At 51.4% G+C, this 27,753-nt stretch overlaps 2 protein-coding genes across 10 annotated transcripts in view; one reads left to right on the forward strand and one right to left on the reverse strand.

The window, feature by feature from the left end:
* Positions 1 to 689: 689 nt before the first annotated feature.
* LOC105467839 (NmrA like redox sensor 1) lies at positions 690 to 16,827 on the reverse strand. 6 transcript variants are annotated; one of them, XM_011717588.2, is made up of 6 exons: positions 16,546 to 16,716; positions 16,076 to 16,151; positions 10,342 to 10,487; positions 5,993 to 6,242; positions 4,138 to 4,328; positions 690 to 955 (listed from the first exon to the last, which is right to left on the reverse strand). In XM_011717588.2, the coding sequence occupies exons 2-6, from the start codon at positions 16,113 to 16,115 to the stop codon at positions 776 to 778; spliced, it is 807 nt and encodes a 268-aa protein (XP_011715890.2). In that variant the 5' UTR covers positions 16,116 to 16,151; positions 16,546 to 16,716; the 3' UTR covers positions 690 to 775. The 6 variants fall into 6 exon arrangements, with proteins under 6 accessions (XP_011715890.2, XP_011715888.2, XP_011715889.2 ...); XM_011717586.3 differs by having other exon boundaries at positions 10,249 to 10,487; XM_011717587.2 differs by having other exon boundaries at positions 10,249 to 10,487; positions 16,416 to 16,617.
* Positions 16,735 to 27,753, forward strand: part of LOC105467840 (heme oxygenase 2) — a 42,807-nt gene continuing 31,788 nt past the window's right edge. The window contains exon 1 of one of the 4 annotated variants that reach the window (XM_011717595.3): positions 16,735 to 16,839. The gene's annotated coding sequence lies outside the window, so the exon portion shown is untranslated. Of the gene's footprint in view, positions 16,840 to 22,811; positions 22,934 to 27,753 lie in introns of those variants that run through there. The other 3 variants (XM_011717591.3, XM_011717593.3, XM_011717594.3) reach the window with 3 other exon arrangements.

The following is a 27,753-nucleotide window of genomic DNA, read 5'->3' on the forward strand; positions in this document are numbered from 1 at the left end:
TCAAAAAAAAAAAAAAAAAAAAAAAAAAAAAAAAAAATCACAGAACTGCCATGGACCACAAACTCTCAGGCAAACGACTGTTCTCTCGGCCTCTGTCCCTCTTCTCTGTGACCCACCCCAGCAAGCAAGGTGGGTTGTTTCTCCTTCAGTTTTGCTTCCCAGCCTTTGCTGCAGGCAGCATCACCTTTTCCCAGCAGTGTCCAATCACTGTGCATTGTGGGCCACAGCTCTGCCACATCCAATTTTCCTTTTTCCAACCTGTTTGAAGGTCGCCTGTGTCCTGGACAGCACCCCAAGGCTGGCTCCTCCCAGGACAAGGATGAGGAGGAAAGGGAGAAGCCCCTTCCTCCCCCGCCCCCCCGCAGAGCCTGTCCCAGCTCACATGTGCAGATGGCCTTACTGACTCTGGAGATGAAAAGGGGTGTGTCGGAAGCTTGGCTCCTGGGGCTCCTCTGTGTCCTGTGCTATGTCCCCGTCTGTAAATGAATTTCAAATGTGATGGGAACAGAGGCTGCTGGTCAGAGCTGCTCTGCTAGCTGAGGTCAGAACGGGCCACTTCACACCTGTTTGAGTAAACACACGTGTAGGTCACTCGTCCCAGTCACCAAGTGATCCCTTCAGCCCTGGACCCCCTCTTACTGCTGTGTTGGTACCCAGCTATCACCCCAAGCCAAATCCTGGAAGCCATCTGGGAGAACAATGGCTTTATTCAGATGTCGGTGCCTCTGCCCCTCTGGTGTCCCCAACCCCCAAAAGGGGCTGCAAGATGGGCAGGTCACAGCAGGGCGAAGTCTGCTTTGTGCTGTTCCAGCCACTGGTCCAGCGTCAGGGCCTTGGGGTTGAGTCTCAGGGTCAGCTCGATGTCATGGTCGGGTCTCAGGGCATAGAAACGGAACATGTTGGCCAGGTCCCGGGCCCCGGGAAAGCCAAGCTTTTCATAGTCCTCAGGAGTCATCTGGAAGCAGAGAAGCCTGTTGTGGCCGGTGTCCTCCAGTGCCCTGGGAGGTGGCAGGCTGGGGGGGAAGGCCGGATGGGCTGGGGTCTCCCGACTTGCTACACCCAGAACCACTACTGTCTCGGTCGCTGACCCAGGTCCTCAGTACAAGGTCATTTGAAAACTTAGTAGAAGTTAGAAAAGCCGAAAATTGAGAAACCGCTACTCTCCTGAGCAGCCTGACATTCTAGATCAGTTTAAAGATTGTTCTTAGCCAGAGGCTGTGGCTAATTCCCATAATCCCTGCACTTGGGGAGGCTGAGGCAGGCAAATCACTTGAGGCCAGGAGTTTTTGAGACCAGCCTGGCCACCACGGTAAAACCCCATCTCTACCAAAAATACAAAAATTAGCCGGGCCTGGTGGTGGATGCGTGTAATCCCCGCTACTTAGGAGGCTGAGACAGGAGAACTGCTTGAACCCAGGAGGTGGAGGTTACAGTGAGCTGAGATCACACCATTGTACTCCAGCCTGGGTGACAGAGTGAGACCCTGTCTCAAAAATGAATAAATAAAAAGACTATTATTTTCAGATCATGAGATGAAAATATCTCAATCTCTTCCAAATCAGAGACCTCCCTGCATCACTTTCTTGCTCAAAAACCAAAGCTTGACCGGACATGGTGGCTCACACCTGTCATCCCAGCACTTGGGGAGGTGGAGGTGGGAGGATCGCTTGAGCCCAGGAGTTCGAGACCAGCCTAGGCAACAAAGCGAGACCCCTTCTCTACAAAAAATTTTCAAAAATTGGCCAGGCCCAGTGGCATGCACCTACAGTCCCAGCTACTTGGGAGGCACAGGTGGTGGGGTTGCTTGAGCCTGGGAGGTTGAGGTTGCAGTGAGCTATGATTACGCCACTGCACTCCAGCCTGGACAAAAGAGTGAGACCGTCTCAAAAACAACACACACAGGACAAACAAACAAAAAACCAAAGCTGTTCCCATCCCCACTGAGCTGAATCTTAACTCCTCAGCTCCCCAAATCTTCCATGACCTGGCTCAGGCCTTTTTCTTTTTTAAAGCAATGTAAGTCATTTAGTGCATATTTTGGAGGTGTTAGGCATAGTACTAAAACAAAGCTTTTGCAGTTTTTTTCATTTAATCCTCACAACAAACCAAAGGGGTGTATACTATTGATACACTCATTTCACAGATGAGAAAACAGGTAGGGGGGGTCAGGAAACGTTCCTGAACTTACACATTGGCAGGTCTCAATGGCTGGAACCAGATCTCAGCCCAGAAGGCTGACCCCCCTAAACCCTGAACCTTTCTGTGCCACGGCCTCCTCCCATTACTGTATGGGTCTCGGTAGGGCTCTAAGGGTGACTTTTGTCTTTGTTGTTGTTAAGACTGAGTCTTACTCTGTCGTTCAGACTAGAGTGGCAGTAGGGTGCACATAGCTCACTGCAGCCTCGAACTCCTGGGCTCAAGCAATCCTCCCACCTCAGCCTCCTGAATAGCTGGGACTACAGGCACGTACCATCACACATGGCTAATTTTTATTTTTTCTAGAGAAGGGGTCTCCCTATGGTTCCCAGGCAGGTCTTGAACTCCTAGGCTCAAGTGATCCTCCTGCCTTGGCCTCCTGAATAGCTGGGGCAACAGGTGCTCACCACCACAATCGGGTTATTTTTGTATGTTTTGTAGAGATGGGGTCTCACTATGTTGCCTAGGTTTGTCTTCAACTCCTGAGCTCAAGCAATCCTCCTGCCACAGCCTCCCAAAGTGCTGGGAGTACAGGTATGAGCCAACGTGCCCAACTAACTTTTGTCTTTTTTTTTTTTTTTTTTCTGAGATGGAGTCTTGCTCTGTCGCACAGGGTGGAATGCCGTGGCGCGATCTGGGCTCACTGCAACCTCCGCTTCCCAGGTTCAAGCAATTCTCCTGCCTCAGCCTCCCTAATGGTTGGGGTTACAGGTGCTTGCAACCATGCCGGCTAATTTTTGTATTTTTAGTAGAGACAGTGTTTCACCATGTTGGCCAGGCTGGTCTCCAGCTCCTGACTTCGTGATCTACCCAGCTGGGCCTCCCACAGTGCTGGGATTACAGGTGTGAGCCACCATACCCAGCTCAACTTTTGTCTTTTGTTTGTTTGTTTGTTTAGTTTGAGACAGAGTCTCGCTCTGTCCCCTAGGCTGGAGTGCAGTGGCACGATCTAGGCTCACTGCAAGCTCCGCCTCCTGGGTTCACACCATTCTCCTGCCTCAGCCTCCCGAGTAGCTGGGACTATAGGCGCCCGCCACCACGCCTGGCTAATTTTTGTATTTTTAGTAGAGACGGGGTTTCACCGTGTTAGTCAGGATGGTCTCGATCTCTTGACCTCGTGATCCGCCTGCCTCGGCCTCCCAAAGTGCTGGGATTACAGGCGTGAGCCACCACGCCCAGCCCAACTTTTGTCTTTTAAGGACTCCAGTGTTTCCCAGATTCTTTTTGTTTGTTTGTTTGGAGTCTCGTTCTGTCACCCAGGCTGGAGTGCAATGGCATGATCTTGGCTCACTACAAACTCCACCTCCTGGGTTCCAGTGATTCTCCTGCCTTAGCCTCCCAAGTAGCTGGGATTACAGGCGCCTACCACCACACCCAGCTAATTTGTTTATTTTTAGTAGAGATGGGGTTTCACCATGTTGGCCAGGCTGGTCTCGAACTCCTGACCTCAGGTGATCCACCTGCCTCAGCTTCCCAAAGTTCTGGATTACAGGCGTGAGCCACTGCACCCGGCCTTCCAGATTCTTTAATGAGTAGGTCTTACTTTCCTAATGGTAATGACAGACATTAGAAAACAGGTACCCAAGAGTCTGTCCAGTAGGCCTCCTGCCCACCCAGCCAGGCCAATATTGGGGGCAGGGGTTGGGCCTCTCTTTCTAGACTCTTTCCCTTCAAATCCCCTCCCACAGAGGAGCCCAGCAGGGCCTGCATTTTCACCCCTCCTCCTGGAAGCTTTTCTCGCTACTTGGCCAAAACATCTAAGCCAGAAATTTCACTCTGTGGCCACTTAGCTCCTAGAACAGCAGAAAATAAACGTTGACAATGAACAAATGAATTTAGATGCATTTCCCAGAGGGGTGGGCAGCCCTGGATACACCCTCCCTATGGGGAGCTAGAAAGCCCTGACACAGCTGCCTGAGTCCCCCGGGGTGGGAGGCCCACCTTGGCATCGTGCACGACTTTGTGGGTGTGCTTGGTGAGCAGGGCAGCGTACTCCTCAGCCGTGTGCCTACAAGTACTCAGCCCGATGTTCTGGCCGATGTATTTTTCTGGCATCTTCAGCAGGCTGAGCACCACGGGACCCAGGTCGGACACAGACATGCCATCCATGGGAACGTCACCTGTGGGCAGGCCTGTGGGGCACAGACATGAGCTGGCACATGTCCCAAGGGCAGACCCGGGCAGGGACAGAGCCCCTCTCCAAAGGGTCCAAGCTGGTTCTTCCCAGCAGTCAGCTGCATACTCCAGCACTCAGGCATAGCTAAGATATGTCTTGCTATTTGTGGTAGCACAGAGGTAGCAGTGGAATTCAGTCAGGAAGCAGGATGGAATCCAGCTACTGCCACCTGGGGCAGGCTGTTGAGGCTCTCTGAGTCTGGGTTGCTGCATTCCCAGAATGGGGCTAAGAACCTGGGCCTGCCCAGCTCTCTTAGCACTAGGATGATGGACAAGGGACAAAGGAAAAGGACTTTGAAAGCTGCTACAGAGAGTGCGGCTGGAGCCCAGGGTCTCCGCTGATCCTGAGGCACCAGCCTGAAGTACTCTGTCACATCCTAAATTCCTGGAAGCTGGAATGTCCACCTCTGGGTGGATACTCTAAATACCAACTCACTTACCAGAAATCCTGATTAACCAGACACCGAGGGCTGGCCCAGAGCAGCACGTCCATGATAAAAGCTTGATAAATCCTGAATGAATGAATGACTTGCAACTTTCCAGGCTGAGGTTTTGTAGATGGGGAGGCTGGCAAGGGTCTGGGTGTGGCCCGTGGAATGCTTGGGTGCCATCCTCTTACCTAGAGACGGGCCAATGCAGCTACCTGTTCAGATCCCCTAGGAGCTCGAGGGCACAGAGCTCAGAGACCGGAGCAAGAGATATCCCTGAGTGGAGGTTTTTTTTTTTTTTTTGAGACAGAGTCTTGCTCTGTCGCCTAGGCTGGAGTGCAGTGGCGCCATCTCGGCTCACTGCAAGCTCCGCCTCTCGGGTTCACACCGTTCTCCTGCCTCAGCCTCCAGAGTAGCTGGGACTACAGGCGCCCGCCACCACGCCTGGCTAATTTTTTGTATTTTTAGTAGAGACAGGCTTTCACCATGTTAGCTAGGATGGTCTCGATCTTCAGACCCTGTGATCCACCCTCCTCAGCCTCCCAAAGTGCTGGGATTACAGGCCTGAGCCATCGCGCCCAGTCTTTTTTTTTGTCACGGGGTCTTGCTCTGTCGCCCAGGCTAGAGTGCAGTGCCACGATCTCAGCTCACTGCAACCTCCGCCTCCTGGGTTCAAGCAATTCTCCTGCCTCAGCTTCCCAAGTAGCTGGGATTGTAGGTGTGCACCACCACGCCGGGCTGGCTAATTTTTGTATTTTTAGTAGAGATGGGGTTTAACCATGTTGGCCAGGCTGGTCTCGAACTCCTGACCTCAGGTGATATCCCCACCTCAGCCTCCCAAAGTGCTGGGATTATAGGCATGACCCACCGCGCCTGGTCCTCCTCCTTATCTTTGAAGGAGAACTGACAATCACTAGGTCCTCTCTGTAAAGCCTTCCAATGGACCAAGCGAGCATTGCATCATCACTGTCTCAGTAGATCTTGCCACCCTTGCAAACCTCAGTATAAAGCCCATCTCACAGAACAGGAAGTCGAGGCCCCACAAGCTGACAGGACATGCTCAGTCCTGGGCCCAACGTGAGGGAGCCATGGCTCGGACCTGGTACCACGTGACAGCGGCCCAAGGTCTGCTACACTAACAGCTTCACAAGGTGGAGAGCTCTGCCTCACCATGTGCGAGAAAGGGCACTCACTCAGCAAGTAGCTCTTTCCATCTGGGGCTTTCTGGGGCAAGAAGTGGGAGAGGAAGTTCTCGAAATAGCAGGGCAGCCGCACACTGGTCATGGGAACGCCGATGTCTCGGAAATATTCCTCCACCTCTCCTTTGCCATCAAAGTGCGCTGCAGTCAATCTCCCTGCCGTCAGCTTCTTGATGTTCTGTAGGCCGCTATAGACCACATAGTGGAGGCCCAGACGCTTGGCCAGATCAGCGAGCAGCTTCCCCTGGAGGGCAGGGAAAGAGAGATCACAAGGCTCAGAGGAAGGACGTCTGTCCCTGGTCACGGCCCCAGTGTTCTAATCCCAGAGCGGCCACCATCTGCGAGGTTAACAGCCAGACCCCACTTACCCCTGAGGAGGCCCCCTCTCCTGGAATGATGTTCACATATGACAGCACACCCGTTAACACAGCCCTGGAAGCCTTCTACCAGCCACCAACTCTGGCCCACCATGTGCAACACAGGAGGGGCGAGGAGGTCGGCTGCAGGGGGACGGCCTACATGGAGGCCCAAAGGATAATGCACGTGTCCCATTTCTGCTGGTGTGAGAACACCCTGCCCACAGAGCTCAGCCATCTTCCTTGGAGAGCCCTGGGAGACTATAGTGACACCACAGCTGCATAGGTTCCAATCAGGTTCTGCCATGTACAAGCTGTGTGACCCCGGACAAGTGATGGCACCATCCTGAGCTCGTTGGTTAAATGCAGATGACAACACTACCTACTGCATGAGGTGATGCAGGGATTCGGACGGTGGCCTCCAAAAACATACGCCACATCCTCACTCCTGAAACGTGTGAATGTGACCTTATTCAGAAAAAGGGTCTTGGCAGATGTAATTATGTGAAGGATCTTGAGATGGGAACATCCTGCACTAACTAGATGGGCCCTAAATCCAGTAACCAGGGTACTTATGAGAGACGGGAGAGGAGATGAACTTGGAGAAGGCCATGTGAAGAGGGAAGCAGAGATGGGAGCTTTGTGGCCACAAGCCAAGGAACACCTGGAGCCACAAGAAGCTGGAAACGGTGAAGAAGGATTTCCCTCGAACCCCTTGTTTTGTTTCGTTTTGTTTTGAGATGGAGTCTCACTTTGTCACCCAGGCTGAAGTGCAGTGGCACAATCGTGGCTCACTGCAAGCTCTGCCTCCCAGGTTCACGCCATTCTCCTCTCTTAGCCTCCTGAGTAGCTGGGACTACAGGCGCCCGCTACCACTCCCAGCTAATTTTTTTCTATTTTTAGTAGAGACAGGGTTTAACTGTGTTAGCCAGGATGGTCTCGATCTCCTGACCTCGTGATCTACCCGCCTGGCCTCCCACAGGCGTGAGCCACCGCGCCCGGCCTGTTTTTTTTTTTTTTTTTTTTTTGAGACAGAGTCTTGCTCTGTCGCCCAGGGTGGAGTGCAGTGGCCGGATCTCAGCTCACTGCAAGCTCCACCTCCCAGGTTTACGCCATTCTCCTGCCTCAGCCTCCTGAGTAGCTGGGACTACAGGCGCCCGCCACCTCGCCCGGCTAGTTTTTTGTATTTTTAGTAGAGACGGGGTTTCACCGTGTTAGCCAGGATGGTCTCGATCTTCTGACCTCGTGATCCGCCCGTCTCGGCCTCCCAAAGTGCTGGGATTACAGGCTTGAGCCACCGCGCCCGGCCTTATTTTGTTTTTTTAAGATGGACTCCCGCTCTGTCACCCAGGCTGGAGTGCAGTGGTGCGATCTCTGCTCACTGCAGCCTCCGTTTCCTGGATTCAAGCAATTCTCCTGCCTCACCCTCCTAAGTAGCTGGGACTACAGGCGCCCGCCACCATGCCTGGCTAATTTTTGTAATTTTTATAGAGACAGGGTTTTGCCGTGTTGGCCAGGCTGGTCTTGAACTCCTGACCTTAAGTGATCTGCCCACCTCAGCCTCCCAAAGTGCTGGGATTACAAGCATGAACCACCGCACCCAGCCTCAAAGCCTCTGGAGAGAGGGTGACGTTGCTGACACCTTGATTTTGGACTTCTAGCTTCTAGAATATCAGAGAATCGATTTCTATGATTTTTGTTTTTGTTTTGTTTTTGAGACAGAGTCTACCTCTGTTGCCCAGGCTGGAGTGCAGTGGCACAATCTTGGCTCACTGCAACCTCCACCTCTTGGGTTCAAGCGATCCTCCTGCCTCAGCCTCCTGAGTAGCTGGGATTACAGGCGCCCACCACCACGCCCAGCTAATTTTTGTATTTTTAGTAGAGACGGGGTTTCACTGTCTTGGCCAGGCTGGTCTCAAACTCCTTTTTTTTTTTTTTTTTTGAGACGGAGTCTCGCTCTGTCACCCAGGCTGGAGTGCGGTGGCCGGATCTCTGCTCACTGCAAGCTCCGCCTCCCGGGTTTACGCCATTCTCCTGCCTCAGCCTCCCGAGTAGCTGGGACTACAGGCGCCCGCCACCTCGCCCGGCTAGTTTTTTGTACTTTTTAGTAGAGACGGGGTTTCACCGTGTTAGGCAGGATGGTCTCGATCTCCTGACCTCGTGATCCGCCCGTCTCGGCCTCCCAAAGTGCTGGGATTACAGGCTTGAGCCACCGCGCCCGGCCTCAAACTCCTGACTTCAAGTGATCCGCCCGCCTTGGCCTCCCAAAGTACTGGGATTACAAGCGTGAGCCACCGCGCTCAGCTGATTTCTATGGTTTTAAGCCACGTGGATTGTGGTCCTTTGTTGTGACAGTACCAGGAAGCCCACACGGAATCATCAGGATTAGAAATAAGATCTGCTGGGCTGGGCGCGGTGGCTCACAACTGTAGTCCCAGCACTTTGGGAGGCCGAGGCAAGCAGATCACCTGAGGTCAGGAGTTCAAGACCAGCCTGACCAACATGGAGAAACCCCGTCTCTACTAAAAATACAAAAAAATTAGCCAGGCATGGTGGCACATGCCTGTAATCTCAGCCACTCGGGAGGCTGAGGCAGGAGAATCACTTGAACCCGGGAGGCGGAGATTGCGGTGAGCCAAGATTGCGCCATTGCACTCCAGCCTGGGCAAAAAGAGCGAAACTCAGTCTCAAAAAAGAAAGAAAGAAAGAAAAGAAATAAGATCTGCTTAGGGCCGGGCATGTGGTTTACGCCTGTAATGCCAGCACTTTGGGAGGCCAAGGCGAGCAGATCAGATGAGGTCAGGAGTTCAAGACCGGCCTGGCCAACATGGTGAAACCCTGTCTCTACTAAAAATACAAAAATTAGCTGGGCGTGCTGGTGCACACCTGTAATCCAAGCTACTCGGGAGGCTGAGGCAGGAGAATTGCTTGAATCTGGGAGGCAGAGGTTGCCGTGAGCTGAGATTCCACCACTGCACTCCAGCCTGTGCGACGGAACAAGACTCCGTCTTAAAAGATCTGGCCAGTCACAGTGGCTCACGCCTGTAATCCCAGCACTTTGGGAGGCCGAGGCGGGCGGATCACAAGGTCAGGAGATTGAAACCATCCTGGCTAACATGGTGAAACCCCGTTTCTACTAAAAATACAAAAAATTAGCCGGGCATGGTGGCAGGCGCCCGTAGTCCCAGCTACTCGGGAGGCTGAGGCAGGAGAATGGCATGAAACCCAGGAGGCGGAGCTTGTAGTGAGCCAAGATTGCGCCACCACACTCCAGCCTGGGGGACAGAGTGAGACTCCGTCTCAAAAAAAAAAAAAAACAAGATCTGTGTTAATCAGAGAAGTTGTCTTTGTACGTTCTATATAATGGGTTTCTAGGTAAGACCATAATTGAAGAAAGGGTCAAGGCTAATAACAAGTTTGGATGGGTACACGTGGACATGAAGGCAACAACAGACACTGGGGACCATGGGAGGGAGGGAGGCAAGGGTTGAAAACCTACCTACTGGGTACTGTGCCCACTACCTGGGTGACAGGTCAGGTCACACCCCAGACCCCAGCATCACTCAATATACCAATGTAACAAACCTGTGCATGTACCCCCGAATCTAAAATAAAAGTGTAAATTCTTTTTTTAAAAAAGCAACTTCTAACATTTTTCATTAAAAAACAAACAAACAGACCAGGTGTGGTTGCTCAGTGAGACTGAGACTGTCTCAAAAAAAAAAAGTCATTGGACGCAACAGCGTCCACCTGCTTCACAGCCTAGAGCAGGCAGAGGTATGAAGGAGAGGGAAAGGCCTGCAGTGGTCAGCCCTCCCTGCAGAGTTGGAGCTCCTCCCAGGCGCTCTGCTCCTAGCCTGGCCCAGCCTCCCTGCAGCTCCCGCTTGCCCTCACCTGCTTGACCTCCTTCTCCTGGCTGCAGCTCTCCCAGTAATTGGTCACAATGAAGGTGGCGTAAGCCCCATTCAGGGCCAGTTCCATGCTGACCTGGTCATCTTGGTCTCCCTTCACTACTTCTGCACCTTGCAGCCTCAGCTCCTTTGCTGCCTTCTTCCCAGGGTTTCGGGTCACCACTCGAACCTTGAATGTTCCATCTTCCAGGAGCGTGCGGGCCACGGAGCCACCCTGGGCACCTATAAAGAGTCAAAAACACCTCCCAGGTCAAACCTGCCTGAAAGTCCCACTGAAGGGCGAAACCCTGAAGGGAGTGCTCCACCACAGCAAGGAACACCCAGGAAACCTTCTCAGCGATGATTCTCATTCAGTTATTTTTATTTTATTTTATTTTATTTTATTTATTTTTTTAAGATGAAGTCTCACTCTATCGCCCAGGCTGAAGTGCAGTGGTACGATCTTGGCTTGGTGAAACCCCACCTCTATCAAAAAATACAAAAATTAGCTGGATGTGGTGGCACATGCCCATACTCCCTGCTACTCAGGAGGCTGAGGCACGAGAATTGCTGGAACCCAGGAGGCGGAGGTTGCAGTGAGCTGAGATTGCACCACGGCACTGCAGCCTGGATGACAGAGTGAGAATCTGTATCAAAAAAAAAAAAAAAAGGCCAGGCACGGTGGGTCACGCCTGTAATCACAGCACTTTGGGAGGCCAGGGCGGGTGGATAACAAGGTCAGGAGATCGAGACCATCCTGGCTAATACGGTGAAACCCCGTCTCTGCTAAAAATACAAAAACTGGCCGGGCGCGGTGGCTCAAGCCTGTAATCCCAGCACTTTGGGAGGCCGAGATGGGTGGATCATGAGGTCAGGAGATCGAGACCATCCTGGCTAACACGGTGAAACCCCATCTCTACTAACAATAAAAAAACTAGCCGGGCGAGGTGGTGGGCGCCTGTAGTCCCAGCTACTCGGGAGGCTGAGGCAGGAGAATGGCGTAAACCCGGGAGGCGGAGCTTGCAGTGAGCTGAGATCCAGCCACTGCACTCCAGCCTGGGCGACAGAGCGAGACTCCGTCTCAAAAAACAAAAACAAAAACAAAAACTTAGCCAGGCGTGGTGGCGGGTGCCTGTAGTCACAGCTACTCAAGAGGCTGAGGCAGGAGAATCACTTGAACCCAGGAGGTGGAGCTTGCAGTGAGCCCAGATCACGCCACTGCACTCCAGCCTGGGTGACCTGGGTGACAAAGTGAGACTCCCTCTCAAAAAAAAAAAGGGCCGGCGCAGTGGCTCACACCTGTAATCCCAGCACTTTGAGACCAAGGCGGGTGGATCACCTGAGGTCGGGAGTTTGAGAACACCCTAACCAACATGGAGAAACCACTGTCTCTACTAAAAATACAAAATTAGCCAGGCATGGTGGCACATGCCTGTAATCCCAGCTACTCAAGAGACTGAGGCAGGAGAATTGCTTGAACCCAGGAAGCGCAGAGGTTGCGGTGAGCCAAGTTCGTGCCATTGCACTCCAGCCTGGGCAACAAGAGCGAAACTTGGTTTCAAAAAAATAAAGGTAAAAATATTTATGATGTAATAAAGTAAAAAAAGTAGAATACAAAACCATATTCAGGCTGGGTTCAGTGGCTGTAATCCCAGCACTTTGGGAGGCTGAAGTGGGTGGATCACGAGGTCAGGAGTTCAAGACCAGCCTAGCCAAGATGGTGAAACCCCATCTCTACTAAAAATAAAAAAAATTAGGCCGGGCGCAGTGGCTCACGACTGTAATTCCAGCACTTTGGGAGGCCAAGGCGGGAAGATCACGAGGTCCGGAGATCGAACAAGGCGAAACCGTTCTGGTTAACATGGTGAAACCCCATCTCTAGTAAAAATACAAAAACTTAGCCAGCCATGGTGGCAGGTGCCTGTAGTCCCAGCTACTTGGGAGGCTGAGGCAGGAGAATGGCGTGAACCCAGGAAGTGGAGCTTGCAGTGAGCCGAGATTGAGCCACTGCACTCCAGCCTGGGCGACAGAGCAAGACTCCGTCTCAAAAAAAAAAAAAATTTGCTGGGCACGTGGCAGGAGCCTGTAGTCCCAACTACTCGGGAGGCTGAGGCAGGAGAATCGCTTGAACCAGGGTGGCAGAGGCTGCAGTGAGCTGAGATTGGGCCACTGCACTCCAGCCTGGGTGACAGAGTAAGACTCTGTCTCAAAACAAAACAAAAACATATTCAGGGCCGGGCGCGGTGGCTCAAGCCTGTAATCCCAGCACTTTGGGAGGCCGAGACGGGCGGATCACGAGGTCGGGAGATCGAGACCATCCTGGCTAACACGGTGAAACCCCGTCTCTACTAAAAAGTACAAAAAACTAGCCGGGCGAGGTGGCGGGCGCCTGTAGTCCCAGCTACTCGGGAGGCTGAGGCAGGAGAATGGCGTGAACCCGGGAGGCGGAGCTTGCAGTGAGCTGAGATCCGGCCACTGCACTCCAGCCTGGGCGACAGAGTGAGACTCCGTCTCAAAAAAAAAAAAAAAAAACAAAAAAAAACATATTCAGATCTTGATGGGATTTGAATTCTTCCTGAAGTAGAATATACAGCCATATTCAGATACACAACCATATTAAGATCTGCTCAAAAACGGGACAAAGAAAAATAGTTAAAAGAAAGGAATACAAAAACTTATTCCGATCTCAATGGAGCTTGAGTCACACAGGCATGCGCATCTGTCAGATATACCCTTAAGATTTTGTGCATTGCAGCTGGGCACGGTGGCTCATGCCCATAATCCTGACACTTTGGGAGGCTGAGTCAGGCAGATCTCTTGAGCCCAGGAGTTTGAGACCAGCCTGGGCAATGTAGTGAAACTGACAACAAGGGAAACCCGGCCGGGCGCGGTGGCTCAAGCCTGTAATCCCAGCACTTTGGGAGGCCGAGACGGGCGGATCACGAGGTCAGGAGATCGAGACCATCCTGGCTAACCCAGTGAAACCCTGTCTCTACTAAAAAATACAAAAAACTAGCCGGGCGAGGCGGCGGGCGCCTGTAGTCCCAGCTACTCGGGAGGCTGAGGCAGGAGAATGGCGTGAACCCGGGAGGCGGAGCTTGCAGTGAGCTGAGATCCGGCCACTGCACTCCAGCCTGGGCGACAGACCGAGACTCCATCTCAAAAAAAAAAAAAAACAAAAAAAAAAACAAGGCGAAACCCTCTCTCTACAAAAAATTACAAAAATTAGCTGGGCATGGTGGCATGTGCCTCTAGTCCCAGCTACCAGGGAGGCTGAGGCTGGAGGAAAGCCTCAGCCTGGGAGATTGTTGAGGCTGCAGTGAGCCGTGATCACACACACCACTGCACGCCAGCCTGGGTGACAGAGTAAGGCCCTGTCTCCAAAAAAAAAAAAAAATTATTATATATACCTCATAATTAAAAAATCTGTAAACAAATACTGAATTCTAGCTAATGTCATGCATGCCTTAGTATGGAAGGGCAGTGTACACATATCTGCAATTTACACGGAAATGCATCAAAAATAAGGACTGAGGCCAGGCACAGTAGCTCATAACTGTAATCTGAGCACTTTGGGAAGGTAAGGGGGGTGAGTTTTGCTTGAGGCCAGGAGTTTGAGACCAGTCTGGGCAGCAGGGCGAGACCCTGTCTCTACAAAAAATTAAAAAATCAGCTAGCCTGTTAGCGCTCATCTAAAGTTCCAGCTACTCAGGAGACTGAGGCAGGAGGATTGCTTGAGGCTTGGAAGTCAAAGCTGCAGTGAGTGATGACTGAGCCACTGCACTCCAGCCTGGGCAACAGAGCAAGACCCTGACTCAGAAAAAAGTGTACACCAATGTTCATGGCAGCATAATAGCCAAAAAGTGGAAATAAATCAAGTTCCATCCATTGATGAATGGATAAACAGAATGTGGTCTATCCATACAGTGGAATATTAGCTATAAAAATGAGTAAAGCTGTGAGGAGTTCGAGACCAGCCTGACCAACATGGTGAAACCCCGTCTCTACTAAAAAACTATAAAATTAGCTGAGTGTGGTGGTACACGCCTGTAATCCCAGCTACTTGGGAGGCTGAGGCAGGAGAATTGCTTAAACCCAGGAGGCAGAGGTTGCAGCGAGCAGCGATCGCGCCATTGCACTCCAGCCTGGACAACAAGAGAGAAACTCTGTCTCAAAAAAAAAAAAAAAAAAAAGAGTAAAGCTGGCCAGGTGCGGTGGCTCACACCTCTAATCCCAGCACTTTAGAAAGCTGAGGTGGGCAGATCACCTGAGGTCAGGAGTTCGAGACCAGTCTGGCCAACATGGTGAAACCCCGTGTCTACTAAAAATACAAAAATTAGCCAGGCATGGTGGCTTACGCCAGTAGTCCCAGTTACTCAGGAGGGTGACACAGGAGAATTGCTTGAACCCTGGTGGCAGAGGTTGCAGTGAGCAGAGATCACGCCACTGTACTGCGGCCTGGGCAACAGAGGGGGACTCTTGTCTCAAAAAAAAAAAAGTAAAGCCCAGACACACACTATAACACAAACAAACCTTGAAAACATGCTAATTGAAAGAAGCCAGACAGAAAAGGCTACATATTATGATTTTATTCATATGAAATGTCCCGAATAGATAAATCCATAGATACCAAAAGTAGATTGGAGCTTTCTAGGGGTTGGCTGGGAGGAGTTAGAATGGGGAGTAACTATTCATAGGTTCATGGAGTTCTTTTTTTTTTTTTTTTTGGAGATCAGGTCTCACTCTGTCACCCAGGCTGGAGTGCAGTGGCACAATCAGGTCATTGCAGCCTTGACCTACTGGACTCAGGTGATCCTCCCACCTCAACCTCCCAGGTAGCTATAGGTAGGTGCATGTCACCATGGCCGGCTAATTTTTGTATTTTTTTGTAGAGACGAGGTTTTGCCATGTTGCTTAGGCTGGTCTGGAACTCCTCAGCTCAAGCGATCTGCCCACTTGGTCCAACTAAAGTGCTGGGATTACAGGGTTGAGTCACTGCACCTGGGTCAGAGTTTCTTTTTGCAGTGATGGGAATTTTCTAAAATTGATTGTGGTGATGGTTGTACAATTCTGTGAATACACTAGAAACCAGTGAGTTGCACACTTTAAACAGGTGGATTGTATAGTATGAGAATTATATCTCAATAAAGCTGTTATAGATATTAAATATGTATAAATAAAAAAATAGGAGTGAAATAATATGCTATCATTTTTAAAAATGATAACGTGTTATCTACTCTGGCAGGATATTCAAGAAACTTGGTAACAGCGATAGATGAGGTAGAAGAGGAGGCTAGAAAGAAGATTTAATTTTGGTATCATGTTCAAGTACTCCTATTCAAGTAAGTAAAGTAACTTGGTTTTTTTAATTTGGAAAGCAGGTCGGGCATGGTGGCTCACGCCTGTAATACCAGCACTTCGGGAGGCCGAGGCGGGTCGATCGCCTGAGGTCAGGAGTTTGAGACCAGCCTGACCAATACGATGAAACCCGGACTCTACTAAAAATACAAAAATTAGCCGGGCATGGTGGCATGCGCGTAATCCCAGCTACTTGGGAGGCTGAGACAGGGGAATAGCTTGAACGCGGGAGGCAGAGGTTGCAGTGAGCTGAGATAGTGCCACTGCACTCCAGCCTGGGTGACAGAGCAAAACTCCGTCTAAAAAAAAAAAAAAAAAATGGAAAGCAATTCTGGCCTCGCTCCTGCGATCACAGCCCCAACTCGGGTCGGGGGTCCCAGTGACCTTACCCCTCCCTGCAGACCCCAGGAAGGGCGGTCTTCAGGGCTGGGCGCCCTGGTTCTGCAGGGGCCCCAGTCTGGGGTTTCGCTCACCTGTGCCTCCGAAAACCACCACCAGTTTCTTGTCCGCCATGAGGACGAGAAGGGGACGAATGCGGTCCAGAGAGATCTGGGGGTAGTGGGAGGCGTGGAATTGGGGGTGGGGCCCGGGTTCCCGCCAGGAGCGACAAGGGACCCCCCATTGTCTGCGCACCGAGTATGTGTGGAGGCGGGCAGCTGGGCCCGGAGCGGCAAGACGCCTGTCCCGAGATATCGGGGTCCTGCGACCCTCCTCGTCCCCCTTGGGCCCGATCCCCTCCCCTCCTCCGTCCCGCCTCCCCCGCCCGAGTCTGGTCACCCGCCCCCTGGCCCGGGTTCCACAGGCAGGAGTGACCTCCTTGCCGCGGCCTGGCCGGAACAAGTTCCAGGAGCCCGGGACCCCGATTCTGCGGCCAAGTCCACTGCAGAGGCGGGAATGGAGCTGCCCGCGAGGCGCCGACCCCTCCTCGCAGCTCCGGCCCCACCTGGCAGAGCGCCGCTGCCGGGAGCACAGCGTAGGAGGACCCCCGGCTGTAGCGGCCAATCCGGAAGTGTCGGCAGAAACTCCTCCTCCGGCGCTGTTGGCTCCTCCTTGCTCCTGCGGGACTTTGCGTCCTTTCCGGGTTTGCCCGCCCCAGGCACGTGCGCAGTGAATTTGTGTAAATCCGGTTAGACCGAAATGAGCGAGGTGAACAGCCGCTTAACCGAATGCTGCGGGTGACCACTGGGAGGAGGAGAAAAATTACCTCTTTATCTTGCATGAACATCTGAATTTTCAGGTATTTGGCGTCAGGCAAAGATAGTTAAAGCAATGTCCACGACTCTTACCCCTTGAGGCCTTGTCCGCTGGATATTTGCTTTGCCTAACTCACTTTAAAAATTTTATTATTTTATTTTATTTTTTTGAGACAGGGTCTCCCTCTGTCGTCCAGGCTGGAGTGCAGTGGTGCGATCTCGGCTCACTGCAACCTCTGCCCCCCGGTGCAAGAGATTCTCCTGCCTGAGCCTCCCGAGTAGCTGGGATTACAGGCACCCACCACCGAGCCCAGCTAGTTTTTGTATTTTTAGTAGAGACAGGGTTTCACTTTCTTGGCCAGGCTGGTCTTGAACTCCTGACCTCGTGATCCACCCACCTCGGCCTCCCAAATTGCTGGGATTACAGGCGTGAGCCACCTCACCCGGCCTTTTCTTTTTAAGACAGAGTCTGGTTCTGTCGCCTAGGCTGGAGTGCAGTGGTGGCACAATGTTGGCTCAGTGCAACCTCCGCCTCCTGGGTTCAAGCGATTCTCCTGTCTCAGTTTCCTGAGTAGCTGGGATTACGGGCATGTGCCACTAAGGGAGGAGACCACCCCTCATATTGTCTTATGCCCAATTTCCACCTCCAAAGAAAGAAGTTAAAAACTAAAAGGCAGAAATGGAATCCACAGGCAGATAGCCCAGCACCACGCCCTGGGCCTGGTAGTTAAAAATCAAGCCCTGACCTAACTGCTTGTGTTATCTATAGATTTCAGACATTGTATGGAAAAGCATCGTGAAAATCCCTGTCCTGTTCCTTTCTGTTCTGATTACCAGTGCATGCAGCCCCCAGTCATGTACCCCCTGCTTGCTCAATCGGACCGACCCCCTTAGAGTTGTAAACCCTTAAAAGGGACAGGAATTGCTTAAAAGGGAGCTTGATTTTTGGAGACGTGAGTCCACTGATGCTCCCTGCTGAATAAAGCCCTTTCCTTCTACAATTCAGTGTCTGAGGGGTTGTTGTCTGCGGCTCACCCTGCTACACCACCATGCCCAGCTAATTTTTGTATTTCTAGTCGAGAGGGGGGTTTCACCATGTTGGCCAGGCTGTTCTTGAACTCCTGGCCTCAAACGATTCACCGGCCTCAGCCTCCCAAAGTGCTGGGAGTACAGGTGGGAGCCACCATGCCCAGCTTCTAACTCACTTTTGAAGTTGCTACTACTTGCACTGATTTCGGGTTTTTTCGTTTTGTTTTGGTTTTTGTTTTCAAGGTGGAGTCTTGCTCTGTCGCCCAGGCTGGAGTGCAGTGGTGGTGTGATCTTGGCTCACTGCAGCTTCCGCCTCCTGGGTTCAAGCTATTCTCCTGCCTCAGTTTCCTGAGTAGCTGGGGTTACAGGCAGGAACCACCATGCCTGGCTAAATTTTTTTGTATTTTTGGTAGAGACGGAGTTTCGACATGCTGGCCAGTCTGGTCTCAAACTCCTGACCTCAAGTGATCTTCCCACCTCAGGCTCCCAAAGTGCTGGGATTACAGGCAGGAGCCACCATGCCCGGCCCACGACTTCAGTAATTTATTTGTGTTCAATAAAACTAAAAAATGACTCGGCATGGTGCGGCGGCCTGTTATTCCAGTGATTTGGGAGGCTGAGGCAGGAGGATCACTTGAGGCCAGGAGGTCAAGGCTGCAGTGAGCCAAGATCGTGTCACTGCACTCCAGTCTGGATGACAAAGCAAGACCCCATCTGTTAAAAGGGGGAATCGCCCCAGCGCAGTCGCTCACGCCTGTAATCCCAGCATTTTGGGAGGCCGAGGCGGGTGGATCATGAGGTCAGGAGATCGAGACCATCCTGGCTAACACGGTGAAACCCCATCTCTACTAAAAATACAAACAATTAGCCAAGCATGGTGGCGGGTGCCTGTAGTCTCAGCTACTTGGGAGGTTCAAGGAGAATCACTTGAACCCGGGAGGCAGAGGTTGCAGTTAGCCGAGATCATGCCACTGCACACCCTGGGCAACAGAGCGGGACTCCATCTCAAAAAAAAAAAAAAGTCGGTGGGCGGGGGTGATCAGAATGAATATATTTAAGCCTCCCTCACATGGTTAACAAGAATTCTGGAGAGACACTCAGTTAAAATTAAGCACTAATCAGGCTGTGCACTTTTACTCACTTCCTTGTAATTGAAAGTCACTGAGAACTGACTTTTTGCCTCCCCATTGTTCCTATAGTTAGGATCTGTGACACTAGAATCATAAGCTCTTATTTAAGAATTGCTTAAGATATGACAAAAGCAGAAAGTGCATCATAAAAAAACAGATTGATTAAAAAATAAAAATAAAATAACTTAAAAAAAAAAGAATTGCTTAAGATATTTTTCAGATTCCAAATTCCAGGAAAAAAGGTGATGTCAACCAGTCTGAAGAGCTCTGTGGAGTCAGCATGAGACTATAGTTCCTTCATCTCCCTGTCCTATGGCTTCCTTCTGCACTCTTCAACAAATCAACAGTCTCCACACTTTGGCCCACTTCAAAATCCTTAAAAACCCTAGCCCCAAATTCCTGGGCGAGACAGATTGAGGTTTCCTCCCATCTCCTCATTGGGTGGCCCTAAGATTTATTGTTTAAGAGACAGGGTCTCATTCTGTTGCCCAGGCTGGAGTGCAGTGGTGTGGTTATAGCTCATTGCAGCCTCAAATTTCAGGGTTCAAGCGATCCTCCCACCTCAGCCTCCCCAGTAGCTGGGAATAAAGGTATACAACACTATGCCCAGCTATTTTTTTTTTATTTTTTGTAGAAATGAGTTCTATTAAGGGAGGAGACCACCCCTCATATTGTCTTATGCCCAATTTCTGCCTCCAAAGAAAGAAGAAGTAAAAACTAAAAGGCAGAAATGAAATCCACAGGCAGACAGCCTGGCGCGACACCCTGGGCCTGGTAGTTAAAGATCCACCCCTGACCTAATTGGTTCTGTTATCTATAGATTACAGACATTGTATAGAAATGCACTGTGAAAATCCCTATCTTGTTTTGTCCCGATCTAATTACCGGTGCCTACAGCCCCCAGTCACGTACCCCCTGCTTGCTCAATCAGTCACGACCCTCTCACGTGTACCCCCTTAGAGTTGTGAGCCCTTAAAAGGGACAGGAATTGCTCACTCGGTGGGGGGGCTCGGCTCTTGAGACAGAAATCTTGCCGATGCCCCCGGCCGAATAAACCCCTTCCTTCTGCAACTCGGTGTCTGAGGAGTTCTGTCTGCTGCTCGTCCTGCTACACTATGTTGTCCAGCCTGATCTTGAACTCCTGGCCTTAAGTGATCCTCCTCCCTTGGCCTCCCAAACGTGCTGGGATTACAGGTATGAGCCACTGCACCTCGTTGGCCCTACCATTCAGCCTCTCCCTGCTGCAGCCCTGTGTCTTGGTGTATTGACTTGCTGTGCACATCTGGCAATAGACTATTACAGTTATATCTGTCAGGCCTCTGAGCCCAAGCCAACCATCGCATCCCCTGTGACTTGCACGTATACCCCTAGATGGCCTGAAGTAACTGAAGAATCACAGAAGAAGTGAAAATGCCCTGCCCCGCCTTAACTGATGACATTCCACCACAAAAGAAGTGAAAATGGCCGGTCCCTGCCTTGAGCGATGACATTATCTTGTGCCTGGCTCATCCTGGCTCAAAAACCTCCCCCACTGAGCAATTGTGACTCCCACTCCTGCCCGCCACAGAACAACCCCCCTTTGACTGTAATTTTCCTTTACCTACCCAAATCCTATAAAACGGCCCCACCCTCATCTCCCCTCCCTGACTCTCTTTTCGGGCCCAGCCCGCCTGCACCCAGGTGATTAAAAAGCTTTATTGCTCACACAAAGCCTGTTTGGTGGTCTCTTCACATGGACACGGATGACAATATTATTTTCACCAAAATGTATTATGAAAATGTGTAAACTGGCCGGGCGCGGTGGCTCAAGCCTGTAATCCCAGCACTTTGGGAGGCCGAGACGGGCGGATCACGAGGTCAGGAGATCGAGACCATCCTGGCTAACACGGTGAAACCCTCTCTCTACTAAAAAATACAAAAAACTAGCCGGGCAAAGTGGCGGGTGCCTGTAGTCCCAGCTACTCGGGAGGCTGAGGCAGGAGAATGGCGTAAACCCGGGAGGCGGAGCTTGCAGTGAGCTGAGATCCGGCCACTGCACTCCTGCCTCGGTGACAGAGTGAGACTCCGTCTCAAAAAAAAAAAAAAAAAAAAAAAAAAAAAAAAAAAAGAAACCCCATCTCTACTAAAAATACAAAAAGTTAGCCGGGCACGGTGGCGGGCACCTGTAGTCCCAGCTACACGGGAGGCTGAGGCAGAATGGCATCAACCCGGGGGGCGGAGCTTGCAGTGAGTGGAGATCGCACCACTGCACTCCAGCCTGGGCGACAGAGCGAGACTCGGTCTCAAAAAAAAATAAAAAAATAAAAAAAAAACAAAAATTGGGCTGGGCTCCATGGCTCACGCCTGTGATCCCAGCACTTTGGGAGGCCAAGGCGGGCAGATCACAAGGTCAGGAGTTCAAGACCAGCCTGGCCAACATAGTGAAACCCCGTCTCTACTAAAAAAAATACAAAAAATTAGCCGGGCGTGGTGGCAGGCGCCTGTAATCCCAGCTACTCAGGAGGCTGAGGCAGGAGAATTGCTTGAACTGGGGAGGAGGCTGCAGTAAGCCAGGATTGCGCCATTGCACTCCAGCCTGGGCGACAGCCTGAGACTCCATCTCATAAAAAAAAAAAAAAAAAAAAAATACAGCAGTCAGCCATTGCGTCCTATCTGAGCTATGTATTCATATTTATATCTCTGGTGACTTTTTTTTTTGGAAGAGACATGTCCTCACTCTGTTGCCCAGGCTGGAGTAAGGTGGCACCATCACAGCTCATTGCAGCCTAGGAACTTCTAGGCTCAAGCAGTCCTCCCACCTCAGCCTCCCAAGTGGCTGGGACTATAGGCACACACCACCACCTCAGACTGATGTTTACATTTTTTTGTAGAGACGGGGTCTTCCTATGTTGCCCAGGCTGGTCTTGTACTCCTGCACTCGAGCAATCCTCTTGCCTCTGCCTACCATAGTGCTGGGATTACAAAAAGTAAAAAATTCCCTGGCGTGGTGGTGCATGCCTTCAGTCCAAGTTACTTGGAAGGCTGAGGCAGGAGGATGGCTTGAGCACAGGAGTTCCTGGCTGCAGAGAACTCTGATTGCACCATTACACTCCAGCTTGGGCGACACAACCAGACCCTGTCTCAAAAAAAAAAAAAAAAAAAGTCCAGACATGGTGGTTCACGCCTGTAATCCCAGCACTTTGGGAGGCCAAGGCGGGTGGATCACCTGAGTTCAGGAGTTCAAGACCAGCCTGGCCAACATGGTGAAACCCCGTCTCTACTAAAAATACAAAAATTAGCCGGGCGTGGTGGCACGCACCTGTAATCCCAGCTATTCGGGAGGTTGAGGAGGAGAATCGCTTGAACCCGGGGGAAAGGGGTTGCAATGAGCCGAGATCACGCCATTGCACTCCAGCCTGGGTGACAAGAGCAAAACTCCATCTCAAAAAAAAAAAAAAAAAATCATTCTGTCATTCTGGCTGCTGTTAGAAGAATGCCCATAATGCAACAGGGAGATCAGATACAAGACTGGTAACCGATGTGTCGGAGTTGAGACTCAGTTTCGCAGATTGCATTGGCAAGTGAGCAAGTGGGTGGTGCCACGATTGACAACCCTATTTCTTACATCACTGAGTGGATGTAAAAGGATTAAACCACACTGGGGAAGAAAAGTGCTCAGCCCTGAGGCACCCTCACACACCTCGGCTCTTGTGAACACTAGCGTTCCTGCCGAAGCACCCCTACTTACCCTGCTGAGCAGAGCTTGAGCCTGCAGCCTTCAGACACCTGGAGAAAGCCACATGCTCCGCCTCCCGACCCCCGCAAGGGCGTGTCAGCTACAAGGGGCGTGTCCTCCCTAGGCCCCGCCCCGCGCTGCGTGCCGACGTTGCACCGGCCTTCGCGCCAGTCCGCTGGGCTGCGGGGACTGCGGCGCCTGAGGGAGTCGCTGACGGGCAAGCTCAGTGGAGGCTGGCGGACGGGCCACAGCGACCTGCGGCAGGTGAGCTGTCTGCGCCCTCCCGGGGCCTTCCTTCCGCCCGGCTCCTCGGACTGCGCCGCGTCCTTCGCGGGCACTGCCTCGGTGCAGGCCTTCGTACCTGGGCTCAGCCAGGCCACAGCCCTCTGCGTCCCCGGCGCGGGTCTGAGGGGAGACCGGGCAGGCCGGAAGCTGAGTGAGGCCGGGCAGAAGGACGAAGACGAGCGTGGAGGGGCTGTCAGGGGAGGGCGAAACCCCGGACGCCGCTCTCTAAAATCGTCTCCCCGGGGGCGCGGGGAGGCCTGAGCGGCTTGCTTTGGCGTCCCCGTTGGGCCCACCGCCTCCCAGCGTCACGGCCGTGCTGCGCGAGGTGACCCCCGGGGTCGTAGCTGGGGACGTCGGCGGTGCTGACAGGGGATGCCGGCAGAGATTGGAGCCCGGCTTAGCGGCTTCCCGGGCTGTTGGCACTGGCCGGGTCTCTGCCCTTCCTCCAGTGCCCTTATCTCTATAGGAAGTGCCCCTTGAGTGGGTGTCGTGACTTCACGAGTGAACCCTGGTACAGCTTGGAGCAGAGTCGGACTGGGAGGGATCAAGTGTGGGGGTAGCCGGTTAGTCCGGACATGGGTTTACCTGTCACCTTCTGAGCGCAGTGCTCTGGGTGCATTAATTACCCTGCAGAAGCTGCCAGGACCTCCTTGCAGTCTTTGCACGAGGCCTGCCTGTGTCATGCCATTTAAATCGCGTCTGGGCCGGGGCGGTGGCTCACGCCTGTAATTCCAGCACTTTGGGAGGCCGGGCCTGGCGGATTGCTTGAGGTCAGGAGTCCGAGATCAGACTGGTCAACATGGTGAAACTCCGTCCCTACTAAAAATACAAAAATTAGCCTGAGGTGTTGGGGCATGCCTGTAATCCCAGCTACTCGGGAGGCTGAGGCAGGAATCCCTTGAACTTGGGAGGCAGAGCCTGGGCGACAGAGCGAGACTCCATCTCAAAAAAAGAAAAAAAAGCACTGCATAATACTTTCCACTGGAGGAAGCCCTCTCCTCTCAGCCCCTTGCAAAGCCTTGCGAGCTGATCATTTTTCCACGTGTAAAACGAGGTCAGTGTTAAGACTCAGCTTAGGCTGGGCAGGGTGGCTCACGCCTGTAATCCCAGCACTTTGGGAGGCTGATGTAGGCGGATCACCTGAGGTCAGGACTTAGAGACCAGCCTGGTCAACATGATGAAACCCCGTCTCTACTAAAAATACAAAGAATTAAATGGGCAGGGTGGCGCGTGCCTGTAATCCCAGCTAGTGGGGAGGTTGATTTTGAAGGATCACTTGAGCCCAGGAAGTGGAGGTTGCAGTGAGCTGAGATCACATCACTGCACTCCAGCGTGGGTGACAGAGTGAGACCCTGTCTCAAAAAAGAAAAAATAAATATCACAAGACAAAATTTGTGCTTACCAGGAGTTCACAGTTAAATAAGACATATAAAAGCTTGCTTGGTAAAATTAGAAAAAGTTATCAGAGACAACATTTAGGTTTTTTTTTTTTTTTTTTTTTTTTTTTTTTTTTTTTTTGAGACGGAGTCTTGCTGTGCCCCAGGCTGGAGTGCAGTGGCGCGATCTCGGCTCACTGCAAGCTCCGCCCCGCCGGTTTCACGCCATTCTCCTGCCTCAGCCTCCCAAGTAGCTGGGACTACAGGCGCCCGCCACCTCACCCGGCTAATTTTCTTGTATTTTTAGTAGAGACGGGGTTTCACCGGGTTAGCCACGATGGTCTCGATCTCCTGACCTGGTGATCCGCCCATCTCGGCCTCCCAAAGTGCTGGGATTACAGGCTTGAGCCACCGCGCCCGGCCAACATTTAGATTTAAACACTGGTGAGGGTGTGGGAATTTGTAGAGCCTTGGAAACACACACACTCATTGAATGACCTCATCTAAATGGGGATGTGAAGAGGGAAATCCTGTGATTCCTCCATTGTCTGACTTGATTTCCTTTTTTCCTTTGCTGTGGCAACATGTTGAAATGCTGTGAGTCACCAAAAGGGGGAACATGAGCAACTCTAGAAATGCCAGTGCCAATGAGTTACAGACAATAAAGCATTGACTGCCTTTAGCTCACCCCTCATCAAATCTGTTGAAAACTTGTAAAATTGGACAGCTAGAGCTACCTTGATTTTTTGGTTTCCTTTTAACAGCTGACTCTCTTCACAGGACATTTGGGCTCTACATCAGGATTGCACCCAAAACTGGAATATCACTCCTCCAGGAGGGCGATATACTTTGAAAATTAGAATTGTGGGTCCAGCGCAGTGGCTCACGCCTGTAATCCCAGCACTTTGGGAGGCCGAGGTGGGTGGATCGCCTGAGGTCAGGAGATAGAGGCCAGCCTGACCAACATGGAGAAATCCTGTCTCTACTAAAAAAAAAAAAAAAAAAAAAATTAGCTGGGCATGGTGGCACGTGCCTATAATCTGAGCTACCTGAGAGGCTGAGGCAGGAGAATCACTTGAATCTGTGAGGCGGAGGTTGCGGTGAGCTGAGATCCGGCCACTGCACTCCAGCCTAGGCGACAGAGCGAGACTCTGTCTCAAAAAAAAAAAAAAAAAAAAAATTAGAATTGTGTATTTCAGTGTAAAATTTGAAATTCAGCTTCTAAGTCCTTGGAGAGAAAACAGATTAAAAACTTGACCTAGACTGGGTGCGGTGGCTCACGCCTGTAATCCCAGCACTTTGGGAGACCGAGGCGGGTGGATCACCTGAAGTCAGGAGTTTGAGACCAGCCTGGCTAACATGTTGAAACCCCGTCTCTACTAAAAATACAAAAATTAGCCTTGCAATTTCGAGACCAGCCTGGCTAACATGGTGAAACCCTGTCTCTACTAAAAATACGAAAATTAGCCTTGCAAAAAGTAGCCTGTAATCCCAGCTACTCGGGAGACTGAGGAAGGAAAATTGCTTGCAGCCAGGAGGCAGAGGTTGCAGTGAGCTGAGATCGTGCCATTGCACTCCAGCCTGGGCGACGAGCGAAACTTCGTCTCAAAGAAAAAAAAAAATTATATTAGCGTGAACAATAAGTGGGATGCTAGCACATGCTTATAATCTCAGCTACCTGGGAGGCTGAGGCAGGAAGTTAATACTTAGTGAGCCTAAGTTTTTGGTGTCTTTGGATGCTGCTTGTTGATCTAAGGGGTTTCCAAACCTTTCTTTTTTGGTAAAATTGGGATTATGACTGGGAACCTGTTTTTGGAGTTTCTCAGGTGATTCTTGTTTGGGGTCCTTGTCTAAGGCACAGGCTGGAAAGAGGAGGGAGTGGACTAGCAGGGAAGATAGAGCGGTAAGCGAATAGAATACCTGGGGAAAGGGACGCTGGAAGAGGTGATTGTTGTGTGGTGAACTGTGCTGTCAGTGTGTATATCAGAGGCCAACGAAGTGGATATTCCCTTCACTTGGCTTAGGGAAAAAATTAATTTTTGTTTCACAAATAGATTCGTTTCCTTCCCAGGAGTATCATAGGCCTAATTACTGTCATAGTTCTCAGTAACTTTAAAAAGGCTGTGGGGAAGAATGGCATAACAGACTGGTGTCTTGTACCCAGCCTGCCTTTTTCTTATTCTTCTTTTTTTTTTTTTTTTTGCCCACGCTGGAGTGCAGTGGCACGATCTCGGCTCACTGCAAGCTCTGCCTCCCGGGTTCACGCCATTCTTCTGCCTCAGCCTCCCGAGTAGCTGGGACTATAGGTGCCCGCCACCACGCCTGGCTAATTTTTTGTATTTTTAGTAGAGACGGGGTTTTACCGTGTTAGCCAGGATGGTCCTGATTTCCTGATCTTGTGATCTTCCCGCCTCGGCCTCCCAAAGTGCTGGGATTACAGGCGTGAGCCACTGGGCCCGGCCTTTTTTTTTTTTTTTTTTTTTTTTTTTTTTGAGACAGTCGTGCTCTGTCATCCAGGCTGGAGTGTGGTGGCACAATCTCAGCTCACTGCAATCTCAGCCTGCTGGGTTCATGCTATTCTCCAGCCTCAGCCTCCTGAGTTGCTGGGATTACAGCTGTATGCCACCATGCCTGGCTAATTTTTGTATTTTTAGTAGAGATGAGGTTTCACTGTGTTGGCCAGGCTGGTCTCGTACTCCTGACCTCAGGTGATCCACCCACCTCGGCCTCCCAAAGTGCTGGTATTAACAGGCGTGAGCCACAGCGCCCGGCCTTTTTTTTTTCTTCTTAGCCGGAGTCTTGCTCTGTCACCCAGGCTAGAGTGCAGTGGTGCCATCTCGGCTTACTGCAACCTCTGCCTTCTGGGTTCAAGTGATTCTCCTTCCTCAGCCTCCCGAGTAGCTGGGATTACAGGTGTGCGCCAGCATGCCCAGTTAATTTTTGTATTTTTAGTAGAGATGGGGTTTCGCCATGTTGGCCAGGCTGGTCTCAAACTCCTGACTTCAAGTGGTCCACCTACCTGGGCCTTCTAAAGTGCTGGGATTACAGGTGTGAGCGACCGTGCCCGGCTAAGGGCCTACTATTTTTTTTTTTTTTTTTTTTTGAGACAGAGTTTCACTCTTGTCACCCAGGCTGGAGTGCAGTGCCGTGATCTTGGCTCACTGCAACTTCCACCTCCCAGGTTTAAGCGCTTCTCCTGCCTTAGTCTCTGGGGAAGCTGGGATTATAGGCACCTGCCACCATGCCTGGCTAATTTTTTGTATTTTTAGTAGAGACGGGGTTTCACCATGTTGGCCAGGCTGGTCTCAAACTCCTGATGTCAGGTGATCCACCTACCTCTGCCTCCCAAAGTATTGGGATTACAGGCATGAGCCACCGTGCCCAGCTGGGCCTACTATTTTTTGTTTTGCTCATGTTGACATG

This window comes from Macaca nemestrina, chromosome 18, assembly GCF_043159975.1.
Source record: "Macaca nemestrina isolate mMacNem1 chromosome 18, mMacNem.hap1, whole genome shotgun sequence".
Lineage (NCBI taxonomy): Eukaryota > Metazoa > Chordata > Mammalia > Primates > Cercopithecidae > Macaca > Macaca nemestrina.

Excerpts from the sequence above, each read along its gene's own strand:
- LOC105467839 (XM_071084038.1), bottom strand. The coding sequence starts at position 16,827 with ATGTTCATGCAAGATAAAGAGGTAATTTTTCTCCTCCTCCCAGTGGTC. Across the intron at positions 16,152-16,545 it reads CGGCAGCGGCGCTCTGCCAG|ATCTCTCTGGACCGCATTCG; the intron begins GTGGGGCCGGAG and ends CACTACCCCCAG. Across the intron at positions 6,243-10,248 it reads AGGAGAAGGAGGTCAAGCAG|GGGAAGCTGCTCGCTGATCT; the intron begins GTGAGGGCAAGC and ends CCTGCCCTCCAG.